Here is a 13,274-nt window from a genome sequence, read left to right as displayed (position 1 = left end):
AATGATACATCTCCTGTGATGATTATAATGCTCCTCCTGATCACCTCTAGTGGTCAGAAAAAGACTTACAGCTATTTATTCACTTAGTCAGTTATTGAGAAGTATTCATTATTCCATCCAGGCAGATCTGGACATGCCGGACCTGTTGGACACCCCTCTAGACTCCCCAGACACCGATATTGAAGTCCTGTCATCTGGTGCCCTCTCTCGACAATACTCCCGCGATGCTGCCACCTCTACCGTCAGCATCCAGGGCTCAGGGAACCACTACCACGCCTGTGCCTCCGATGACTTTGATGATGTGGGCTTTGACCCGTCCATCCTTCCCCCTCCAGACCCCTGGATAGACAGTGTAACCGATGACTCACTGGAAGTCAACTTCAACAGCTCTGCTATTCTGGAGGTATGTGGGAGTGCATTCAGTGGTATTAAAAGAACAGGTCAAGGGACGTTCAAGACAGGAACACAGCATTCGTTTTTACAAGTGCAGTCATCGTGACAGAAATACTGTTCTCACCCACTAAATAATTCCAATCCATTACTTTTAATGCTTTCATAATGTTTAGCTGTTTTTAAAGCTGCACTAATGATTATTTTCATAAGCGAGTCCAAGCATGTCCATTTGCCATGTATAGTGTCGTCATTTGCTCGTAGTTGGCAGAAGTATTTATTGTATTGATGATAGTAGCGATGTGAATGATCTCTCACAGCACACTTTAAGCAAGTCAACTTTTTTTCTAAATTTGGGATTAAACACCAGCCGCAGGATATTGTTAGCAAACCGCTAGTAAAACAATTATTGTAGATTTAAAGTAGATTGGTTCTCCAGGACAACATTGCTAATGCTAGCTTGTCACAGAAGAAGCTTTTTTGCTTCCTGTGTGTGTTTATTATTCGGAGGGGACGGTACCTGGTCATCAACAGGCTCTCAGGATCTTACGCATCTTTCTGAGAGGATGTCCAAGCATGAGAGCAGAAGGACAGCACTTTAAAAGTGGGCGAGCTCTGCATAGCAAACAAAGCATGCAAACGGGGGGGGGATTGAGCAGTTTAACAGCACGTTGAGGTGAATCATCAGTCAGGTTATCACCACTGTTAAGCTGTGTGGAAAATGAGAAATAGAAAATTGCAAAATTGTAAAATTGTTTAATTGTGTGGTTTTGCATCTGTGCAAAGTAAATTTTGCCCCACCATGTTTGTCCACCTAAATCCTCCACTGGGAATGATTATGTGTAATGTGAGACGGGTTGCTTGTAGTGATTTATCACCAACTCTGCTTTTCCCCTTATCTCAAAAAAGCCTTTTAACCTCTTTTAACTCAATCATCATGGCTTCCAGCAGCAACATCATGCAGCTGTTTTCAGCTCTGATAAACCCACTATACACTAGTATTATTATACAGCAGACAGACACAGTTAGAGACCAGCTGGTGAAGCATTTAACAGCTAAAGTGTTTGTAGGGACCAAACCAGAGCTAAAAGGAGAGAAAATGTTGGCCTTACATCCATCATGTGATATCAACTATATCAGGTTGTGTTTGCATTCATTACATATTTGTTTGGCCTCCCCATGTGGCAAAAAAACTATTGAATGCAACTGTAATAGTCTCAGTGCTAACGCTATGAAATGTAAGACTCTGACTGGACATGAAAAATTAAATCAATGCAAGTTTATACCTTTTATTTGGATCTTTGCAGTGATATAATTGTATGACAATATGGGAAAATCAACAATATGTGGATCATGACCTGGCCATTGTCTTTACAAATCTGATAATTAGGCATGATTGCATTTCAGTAAAGTTAAGCATATTTTGATAATATTTATAGTTTTAATTATTTACACTTAGTCACTTCATGCATCTTGGGAAGATCGGATAACCGTCTGCTTTCATAAAACATGAGTGTAAATGTATCCAAGAAGCATTCAAGCTGATTGAAATGGGATTGCTCAAACAACTCTGGAGGAGGTTTGAGACACATTTTAGCCAGATGTGTAACGGCTGGTGGTCACCACAAAGAATAGGACTCAAATGCACGACGCAGACACAGGGGTAAATTCAATACAACCGTCTTTACGTGCCATAAAACAGGTTTGGTACACCGGTGATCAATAGGAGACGGGTAAACAAATTTGACTGGGAGAAGGCAAAAGGGATAGTCAAAAAACACAGGCAGAGATCAGGATCACCAGGACCATAGAGACAGGACACCTGCTTGACACAGAGAACAAAGACGAACTGGCAACAGACAAAGGGACTGGAGGGCTATATAAAGGGAGAGACTAACGAGTGGAGTGACAGTGGACTGATGAGACAGGTGAACATAGTCAGGGCAGGAAGTGAAGTTGGCAGCAACGAGAGGAGAGGTGATGACAAAATAAAACAGGAAACAGATCACTCTTCAATTATGGGAGAGGGATGTTACAAGATGATGAAAAGGTGTAGATGTATCCGTCTCTCCAAGACACATACAGTACGTGACCTACGTGATGTAGTCCTCCAAGTGTAACTACAGGATGTCAGTAAGCAGTGTGAGGATTTCCACATGCAGGGTCTTCCCCCTGTGATAGTGGCAGCTGAAAGTCATTCCCCCTGTCTCATTAAGGTGACCAGCATCTCCAGTGATTCCAACACATGAAACAGAAGGTGCACCGAGCTGCTGAAGTATCACTGATCACCGATCAGATCAACTACTGAAAGCTTTGTATGGGTGAGGGAGCGGTCTCTATGTGAGCCCGTTGAGGTCATAAAACTTTTCTCACTTCAAGTCATCATTTTGTTTCATCCTTGTTCAGAGTAACTTCATCGAGAGCTGATAGCTAATGTTAGGTAAACTGTAATTGTTGTAAATAAACTTTTAAAGTGCAAAAGTTATTGTTCTGGCAGTTTGCTTCTTTAGAACTACATTATTAACCAAAAACATGAATATATGTTTTTAAAAAGACATTGATTCAGTGATCCCTGTATCAATAGCAGGTCTGTGTTTTTAGTACAAATTACTATAAATACCCAGAAATTCAAATATTACTGATATAAATAATAGTTTTCATTGAACATTTTACATTCATATATAATCAGATCATGTTTGTCTTGTATAAACACAGAACCACAAAAAAATCACTAAGACTACCATGACATCATTTTAAAATGCTTATGTTTGGTTCCAAAATGATCTGGATATGCACGTGTAAAATGTCAAATATAAATATGTATATTATATATATCCATCCATCCATCGTCTACCACTTATCCGGGGTCAGGTCGCGGGGGCAGCAGCTCCAGTAAGGAACCCCAATCTTCCCTTCTCCGGGCCACATCCTCCTGCTCCGACTGGGGGACTAGGGAGGTGCCCAGGTGGCATCCTTACTAGATGCCCGAACCACCTCAACAGGCTCCTTTCAACGTAAAGGAGCAGCGGCTCTACTCCGAGTCTCTCACGGATGGCTGAGCTTCTCACCCTATCTCTAAGGGAGACAACAGCCACCCGTCTGAGAAAACCCATTTCGGCCGCTTGTACCTGTGATCTCGTTCTTTCGGTCATGACCCAGCCTTCATGACCATAAGTGAGGGTAGGAACGAAGATCAACCGGTAGATTGAGAGCTTTGCCTTCTGGCTCAGCTCTCTTTTCGTCACAACGGTGCGGTAAAGTGACTGTAATACCGCCCCCGCTGCTCCGATTCTCCGGCCAATCTCTCGCTCCATCGTCCCCTCACTCGCGAACAAGAGCCCTAGGTACTTGATAAGGGCTCATTCCCTACCCGGAGTAGGCAATCCACCGGTTTCCTGCTGAGAGCCATGGCTGATCTTCATCCCAACCGCTTCACACTCGGCTGCGAACTGATCCAGTGACTGTTGAAGGTCACAGACCAATGATGCCATAAGGACCACATCATCTGCAAAGAGCAGTGATGAGATCTTCAGGCCACCGAACTGCAACCCCTCTCCTCCCTGACTACGGATGGGCGTACTCCCAGGCGCGAATCCGCATTGTTCCTCTTCAATCAGAGGTCGAACCCGCCTCCTTTCCAGTACCTTGGCGTAGACTTTACCAGGGAGGCTGAGAAGTGTGATACCCCTGTGGTTGGCACACACTCTCATCATCTCATCAACCCCTGCGGCTTTGCCACTATGGAGTTGTTTGACTACCTCAGTGACTTCCGTCAGGTAAATTGACGATGATCCCCCATCAGCTTCCAGCTCTGCCTCTACCATAGAGGGCGTGTTAGTCGGATTCAGGAGTTCCTCAAAGTGCTCCTTCCAGCGGCCGATAACCTTCTCAGTTGAAGTCAGCAGGGTCCCACCCTTGCTGTACACAGCTTGGATAGTTTCTCGCTTCCCCCTCCTGAGGTGCCGGATGGTTTTCCAGAAGCACCTTGGTGCCGACCAAAAGTCCTTCTCCATAGCTTCTCCGAACTTCTCCCACACCCGCTGCTTTGCCTCTGACACGGCAGAGGCTGCCGCCCTTCTAATCCTTCGGTACCCTGCAACTGTTTCCGGAGTCCTCCCGGATAACATAACCCAGAAGGACCCCTTCTTCAGCCAGACAGCTTCCCTGACCACCGGGGTCCACCACGGTGTTCGAGGGTTACCACCCCTTGAGGCCTTGAGACCACAGCTCATCACCGCAGCTTCAGCAATAGAGGTTTTGAACATTGCCCAGTCAGGTTCAATGCCCCCAACCTCCACAGGGATGTCTGAAAAGCTCCGCCGGAGGTGTGAGTTGAAGATCTACAGGACAGGGGCTTCCTCCAGACGTTCCCAGTTCACCCGCACTACCCATTTGGGCTTACCAGGTCTGTCCAGAGTCTTCCCCCACCCCTTGATCCAACTCACCACCAGATGATGATCAGTTGACAGCTCCGCCCCTCTCTTCACCCGAGTGTCCAAAACATGCGGCCTCAGATCAGATGATACGATTACAAAATTGATCATTGATCTTTAGCCTAGGGTGCTCTGGTACCACGCACACTTATGAGCATCCTTATGTTCGAACATGGTGTTTGTTATGGCCATTCCATGACTAGCACAGAAGTCCAACAACAAACGACTTTAGATCAGGGAGGCCGTTCCTCCCAATCACGCCTCTCCAGGTGTCTCCATCGTTTCCCACGTGTGCGTTGAAGTCTCCCAGCAAGACTACGGAGTCCCCTACTGGAGCCCCCTGCAGGGCTTCATTCAGGGTCTCTAAAAAGGCCGAATACTCTGTCAGAGTTTTCCTCCCCATAACCCAAAGGCATAGGGAGGCGACCTTTTCGTCCACCGGGGTGAACTCCAACGTAGCGGTGCTCAGCCGGGGACTTGTGAGTATCCCCACACCCGCCCGACACCTCACACATTGGGCAACTCTGGAAAAAAATAGAGTCCAACCCCTATCCAGGAGTACGGTTCCAGAGCCAAGACTGTGCGTAGATGTAAGCCCCACCAGATTCAACTGGTAGCGCTTCACTTCCCGCACTAGTTCCGGCTCCTTCCGCCACAGAGAGGTGACGTTCCACGTCCCCAGAGCCAGCCTCTGCTGCCCGGGTCTGGTCCGTCGAGGTCCCTGACCATCACTACCACCCGTGTGACAGCGCACCCGACCCCAACGGTTTTTCCCATGAGTGGTGGGCCCACAGGATGGACGGATGGGAGGCACCACGTAGCTTCAGCTCCAGACGGGGGCCCCGGCTTCCTCCGGGCAGGGTCTCTCCTTTCCTTTACCTTTTTTTCATAAAGTTGTTTTGAACCATTCTTAGTCTGGCCCCTCGCCTAAGACCAATTTGCCTTGGGGGATCCTACCAGGAGCACTAGGCTCCAGACACACAAACCTCTCCACCACGATGAGGTGATGGTTCCCAGAAATATATATTATATATATATATATATTAGTATATTATATATATAATATATATATATATATATATATATATATATTATATATATATATATATATATATATATATATTATATATATATATATATATATATATATATAAATATCAAATTAAATTTGCATTAGATTAACTTTACCAGTGGTTTTGATGTTATACACTACACTTTACGTCAATAATAGAAATTGAAATATACTTTACGCTCTACCGTTAGATTATTGTTTTTTACAGTGTGAAACTAAATGAAAGGTTTTAGTGTTGATGTTTTACTGCAGTTAGACGCTGAAGCAGCAGGGCAGTGAGGGAACTTTCCAACTAAAGTGTATAAGATGATGTGAAATCATAAATTCTTGAAACTTGCTTTAAATGTTAAATCCGTCAAAGTAAACATTACGTCTGCACTGATATTTGTTTGTCATTGTAAGTGAGGTAATGCAGTGCACTGGTGCAAATATTATACATAAATATGCACTTAAACTGTATTACCATGCACCAGTAATATAAAATGGAGTAAAAGGAATGCTTGATGTATTATGGATTATAAAACTCAGCAAGTTCACAAGTTTTCAGAAATGACTGGAGGCCTGGAACAGTAGATACACAAACATGCAAGACGGTACAACCTGCATTTGAAAATGGTCAACAAGGGTCGTGGACATGATCCTGTAAAAGGCTTTTTTATTATTTGTTTTCAGTTATGTCATTAAAGGGAAGTATATAATGTAATTAAACCAGGACTCTTAGAAGATTACAAAAATGCAATATTTACATGTTTACATGTAGTGTGTGTGTGCGTCTGCAGGGCGGTCTCCACATGTTGTGAATGTGTGGATGTTTGATTGGCAGGTGGTGCAGCGGTCAGTATGTCACAGAGATGGGCACTGGTTTCTGAAGCTGCTGCAGGCCGAGACCGACCGCATGGACGGCTGGTGTCGACAAATGGAGCTGGACCAGCGGGACAATGACCTGCCTGAAGATAGTAGGTCTTTGCGTGTGTTGTTTCTGTGTGTACAGATGTTGCATCATTTCATTTGCCCTAAAATCTAATGTTATTCTATTCTGGTAAGAAAATTATAAATAAAGTGAAGTACATTACTATGAAAATGTAATCACACACCTTGTTTTACTGCTTAATATGAAGAAATGTTTCGTCACACTTATTATAATGTGTTTCTGAGGCCTGAAGACGTAAAACTACACAGTATTTCACAACAACAATGCAAAGGCTGAACAAACATATAAACATACTTACATTTGCCTGAATTTGTTGTGTCGCAGTGGTGTTGTCATGAGTCCTTAGTTCATGCACTGTACATCAGCACATGCTTTTAGCAGTCGGCTGCATGTCCTCTCAGGAACAGACAGCTGTACTTTAGCTGCGTCTCTAAACTGTGTGTGTGCCCGCAGTCCTCGGGAAGATGAGGAGTGCTGTCGGGAGTGCTCAGCTTCTGATGTCCCAAAAGTTTCAACAGTTCAGGGAGCTGTGTGAGGAGAACCTGGTGAGTCTGAAGCACATGCAGGTAATCATTTATTAATAACATAATACACCTTTCACTTTTTGTGTGATAAACTTATTTTAAAACTAAGATTTGATGAACACATTCTTGCTTTCTTGAATGACTTTTGATGTCCTTCACCCATTAATTTAATTCCTACTTCCTCCTCCAAGTTCTTTTCACTTCTTTGTTTATTTCCTCAGCCTTGTTATCTTCTCATTGACCTGATACCTACTTATGTTCCTGGTATTCTGTTTTTAGCCTCCAGATATGAAACATTACTAAATATGTTTTGCCATGCTAGCAGCCTGGCTCTTGAGCAGCAATGTTGGTCAGTCAGTCCAGACTCAAATATCTCACTGAACTAACTGAATGGATCGTCCTGAACGTTGATACAGATGCTCGCTGTCCCCATAGATCTGTATTCATCACCTGACTTTCCTGTCGGACCACCATCAGTGCAACATTTCAATTAGTTTGAGACGATAACATGTAACAATATTTTCTTTCAAAGAGTGCCAAAAGACTATAAATCTTAAACCCTATTTTTAGCACTGACGTGGTAAAAGAGCAAAAAGGGAAATTAATATGTAATAAATAATGTAATAATATAAAATAATGACATTTTGATGGATATATGGATAGGTGAACATGTGCAGTTCAGTTCCCCTGCGGGATCATCTGTATCTCTTGGGGTTAAGAGTGTGTCATTCATGGAGTATGACAACATATCAAACTCTGTTGTATAAATTACATTCTTTATTAGATTCAAACTGCTCTACAACCATCCATATATGGTGGTGTCCAATGTGTTGTAAAGCTCTTTAGCTATCTAAATATATTGAAACCAGCACCCTTCAGAATACAAGGGGGTAAACAATGTACCAGTAATTAAATATATATATTCATCTTGTTACTCTTTATTCTTTTCCCACCACATGTTGAGCCTCTCTATGAACAAACTTAAAGCTAACCTAATGTTTAAAACTATTTGTAATCATGTTCCTCTTCCCCGGCTTTCATCTTTGAAACTATTTCTTCTCCACCTTCTCCTCCGTTCGTACCCTCATAGAACACCAACGCCCACCCCCGTCCTGTGGCCTCAGATCTGGCTGGTTTCTGGGATATGCTTCAGCTGTCAATCGAGAACATAAGCCTCAAGTTTGATGAGCTTCACCAGCTCAGAGCCAACTGCTGGAGAGCCCTGGATCCCCCTGACAGAAAGGTACACACACACACGCCTCCAGTATGCTGACTGGTTGACCAGCGATAACATCTTCATCTGAATACAACCTTTAATGTTGTACAAGTTTTTTCACTTCATGGCTTTTATGATTTCATTGTATGAATGTCTCATTTTGCAACAAATTATTTTTTATTTAAGGTCTATGGTAGTTTACTGCTCTGCTGTTCCGATGTTGTATCAGAGATTTGTTTCAAAGAAGGCAATTCAGCCAATGGAAACATAATTTGTGTTAGCCAGGTAATGATTCAACAGAAACCATCTGTTCGTCAGACATGTATCTAAGATGAAAGAAAAAATTGTTGCTGTATGATAAGCAGAATGTGGTCTTTATATTGTGTGCAAGAGGTTCCACTTTCACTACGAGTAGCACAGGGGAGGCAGTTTGCCTGTTTATCTTTAGTTCCCAGGGTCAAAGCTTTGTCCTTCAGATTTAGAGCTTTTGAGACCAAAAAGTCACAAATTTCAGACAAAGTTCCCAGAGTGTGCTGTGACTGGTGCTGTCACCCACGTCTACAAAGCACCCATACAGCTTGAAATGACTGATGCTACATTATAATCACCCAAAGACATATACTGTACCGTTCATGTAGATAACACACTGGTATGTACACGTACAGATCTACAGCCAACAGCTTGCTTGTTGTTGTGTTTTGCAAACCCTGCCATGATGCGAAATGATAGCTTCCCTTCTTTGTTGATGACTGATGCTCAGACATGTGTTGCACAACCTCACATGCCTTTAAATACAGATAATAGTGTATTACATCATCTCACACAGTGTGACATGAGTCTGTAGGGCTGTTGTTATAGTGTGTCATAATATACGGGCCTTATAATTAGAGTGTATTCACATCAGACATTCCTGGGCAGGACCCTTCCACGTTGGATGAAGTGCAGCTGATAATGCCCAGTGTTAAAGTAGTGTCATTATGAATGATAAAATCTTTGCACATTTTCATTATGCTACCTTTAAATGGGGGTTTGGTGGTGAATTCATGTTGCAAAAGAACAAGCCATTAAGGGGAAGCTTAACTTAAAATCTTAAAATAGGTTTTTTGTTGGTGAATTAACAACATATCCATACATGACCATGACAGAAGCAAAGACAGGCTTATTTTTAATCTTGCAGTGTCACTCAGCTTTTCTCTGTTGTTGCAGAGTTAGTGCATGGTTGTCTGAATTGCTCTCTGTGGTGATACAGATACTCTTCCTTTAAGTGTATCTGTAAATCTCTTTCAGATACCCTCCGCCTGGCCTGCTGCTCTCTTGCAGCAGTATCTGTTGTGGCTTTGCCTCATTGAATACTGACTCTGCTGGCTTCCTCATTTGCTCTCATTGTTGTCTTTTTCTTTCTTGTGCTTTTTTGTGTTGACAGTGAAGGCGCTTGCAAACAGCCACGCATCAATCAGCATAACTGCAATGCCAACACCACCACGGGGCCTTGACACCTCTGGGCCTCCGTAGGTCCATCATGTCTGTCTTTCCATCCATCTGTCCATGCTTCCTTCTGCCCTTCCTTCCCTCTTCTGCCTGCGCCCATGTGTGGCTTTGTGTTGTGTGTGTTGTAGCTGCAAGTGTAAAGATACATGAACAGGAGAGAGTGGGGCTAATATTCCTGGATAAAATGAAAAAGACATGCATAAACTCCAACCTTAGGAGGCAAATAAAAACAAATATGTTAAAACACCAGTAAAAAGACGAGTATGTTATCTGGAAAACATTCGCAATATTCAGATTTATTGCAGGATAGGGAACACACAAGTCCAACATATTCACCCAATTATTTTCATATGTATTGTGAAGGTATCCTGACCTTCACATAGCAGTGACACTAGTGCCATGTTTACAGTCTGTATGTACAGTTAATGGAACAATACAATAGGTTCAAGAACAGACCTTGCCACAGGATCTACTTACAAGCAATGAATTATATTTACCTATTATACTATAAATACCTACGTTGCATGCATATGAAAGCCTCAGACGTTACAAGGTTGTCTCACAAACACACACATTTGACAGTAATGTACAGTAGGTATGATTTTAGCTGCCCAGTGCAGATAGATTGTTGTACAGCAAAGTTGATATAAAGAGAAAATGGAAGAAATGTGTAAATCAACACGTGTGGAGAATAAGTTAAGATTAAATAATAAGAGCGTGTAAAGGAGCTGCACTACTACTGACAGTGTGTGATGCAGTATGTTCAGTCATGTGGAGGATGATCAAAATAAGAATTATTCAGAACATCTAATTCACCTCTACTTTACTTATATACAAGAGCACAGGCATACACTAAACTAAAGCCATTAAAGATGCAATAAAGAAGGCATCACACACACATACACAAACACACACACACACACACACACACACACACACACACACACACACACACACACACACACACACACACACACACACACACACACAAGTCTGTCTTTTTCCTGAAATGTTCTCCCCTTCCCCCCTACCGTCCTCTCCCACCAGGAGAGGCGGCTCCCACCTCCAGTGCCAAAAAAGCCACCCAAGGGCCCCCACCACCACCCACCTCTGGCCAGAGACCGCTCACTGGAGAGCTCAGAGAAACAACGGCTGGAGGCCAGGAAGCGCCTGATGGCCGCCAAGAGAGCCGCTTCTGTACGGCAAAACTCAGCTACGGAGAGCGCTGACAGCATCGAGATTTACATCCCAGAAGCTCAGACAAGGCTATGAGGACACTACCAGGGACTCACACAGGGTTGACATGCAGTACACACACACCATCCACAACACAACAGAAACACAAAGATGTACGGTTGTCCACGCCAAGGTATAGGGGTGTAACCCAATGCACAGATCATGCGCACTGAAAACATCAGAATTTTTGGAGTGAGATTATTTTGAGTCAAAACTCATTGACACACATTCATCATACACAACTTGCTAGAGTCAGCAGAATTCACTCTTTTTTATCAATAGCTTTCTCATTTTTCATCATAGATCAACTTTATTATTCATCCCCTTCACCTCCCATTATAAACACACCCTCCAGTTTATAAAGAGAACATGTAATATGGCCCAATGTGACTTGTGACCAGTTCTATTTTTACTCTTGATTTCCGCCCACAATTAACAGTTTCACAAACAGGAAAAAGCCTGAAGCACAAGCACTTGACAAATTAAAATTCCGATATCAACCTCTTCCCAGATACACACATTGTCGTTGCGTTACACCCCTACCTTCAGTGGGTAGCATCAGTTGGCCACGACCTGTAAGAGCTGTCCACACCTCTAATACACCGATACTTTACATGAGACCCATCATGCAAGACTCAGCATGCAGCATACTGTTCTGGTGGAACTGTCTTCAAAGACGTGTCTAACTTCTAATAATCGAGGCCATGCGTCCTCCGCCATCACATGCAATTCAACCCCTATATTGAGGTGAATTAAAATATCAAATGTTTCAAATGTTCTGATAGCAATGTCTATCTGCTGAGGATGTGATGAGAAGTTTTAAAAGAGCTACTGAATGAATTGTTTTGTCACAATTAATGTTAGAGACAGACGGTGGTCGCTGGTCAGACTTTAGACATCAGTCTGCTGAAGCTTCCTGTTGGAGGATCAGTGTGTGAAGCAGATGAACAGGGAGGGGGCTGCATTCAACCATGGTTGTAACTTTACAAAAGACAACTTCAAGATTCAAGATTGTCAATCCAGATAAACAAGTATAATCGTGTGAAATGCTTTCGCTCTATAAAAGACATATCAAATATAATAAAATAAAATATAAGAACAAAATATAAGAAGCAATAAAATATATATATACATTAAAGAAAGAAAATACGAAACTGCTTAAATAAATACAAAACTAGTTAACCTATTCAAAAATAAATGTATCTATACAAACTACATAACATATAAATAGCCTTAAACCTAAAATAAAAACCTTAAACTTAACACCAGAGTGGAGCTCCTCCTCCTTACTTTAGACATTGGCGGGTGACATGCCTTACGAGATAATAATTATTTAATTAGTTAATTAGTTAATATCAAGCATAATAAACTCTCTGGGATTAAAAGAAAGAATCAGAGGGTCGACGTCAGACAGACAGTGGTTTGCATGGAGTGTGTGAGATGTTGTCAGCCTTACAGGTCACATTACACAGGACCTTTGGTAGATGTTGAAGGTTTTGTGTATGGGTCTTATAAAATGACACGAATATGTATTTGTATAAAGGTGATGGACAATCGTACACACACAGGCAAACATAGTAGTAAACATTAACTGTCATATGAAAACACTTGAAATGCACATGTTTACACTAACACACACTCAACCCATCAGCTCTCACAGGTACTTCTTTCAGGTCTGGCTGTATGAACACTGCAGGCTGTTGTAATATAACAGTATATATATATATATATATATATATATATATATATATATATATTATATAACAGTGTCTCTCTCTTCTCTCTGGAGAAGAGACGCCATGATCACTGTTGATCTTTCATCTTCCTCTCCGTCTCCACGCCACATCAGTTCTTTATTGAACTTAGCAGCTTCATGTAATGATCAACTGGTATTTTCTTTCTCTATGGTGAACCCTCTTAAAATGTGGACAATATTTTAGGAAAATTCTGTTCTTTTACAAACTTAGATGTATTTTCATCGTTT

General features: G+C 42.3%; 1 protein-coding gene across 1 annotated transcript in view; it reads left to right on the top strand.

Moving 5' to 3' along the window:
- Positions 1-12,982, top strand: part of LOC115022653 (disks large-associated protein 1-like) — a 100,789-nt gene extending 87,807 nt beyond the window's left edge. Inside the window, exons 12-16 of the mRNA XM_029453707.1 lie at positions 122-403; positions 6,719-6,851; positions 7,280-7,371; positions 8,441-8,593; positions 11,102-12,982. Coding sequence (XP_029309567.1) covers positions 122-403; positions 6,719-6,851; positions 7,280-7,371; positions 8,441-8,593; positions 11,102-11,326 — 885 coding nt within the window. The 3' untranslated portion in view covers positions 11,327-12,982. The remainder of the gene's footprint in view (positions 1-121; positions 404-6,718; positions 6,852-7,279; positions 7,372-8,440; positions 8,594-11,101) is intronic.
- Positions 12,983-13,274: the final 292 nt, after the last annotated feature.

The sequence above is a fragment of the Cottoperca gobio genome, chromosome 17 (genome assembly GCF_900634415.1).
Source record: "Cottoperca gobio chromosome 17, fCotGob3.1, whole genome shotgun sequence".
Lineage (NCBI taxonomy): Eukaryota > Metazoa > Chordata > Actinopteri > Perciformes > Bovichtidae > Cottoperca > Cottoperca gobio.
The sequence above is the reverse complement of the archived record's forward strand: the minus strand, read 5'-3'. Positions and strand labels throughout refer to the sequence as shown.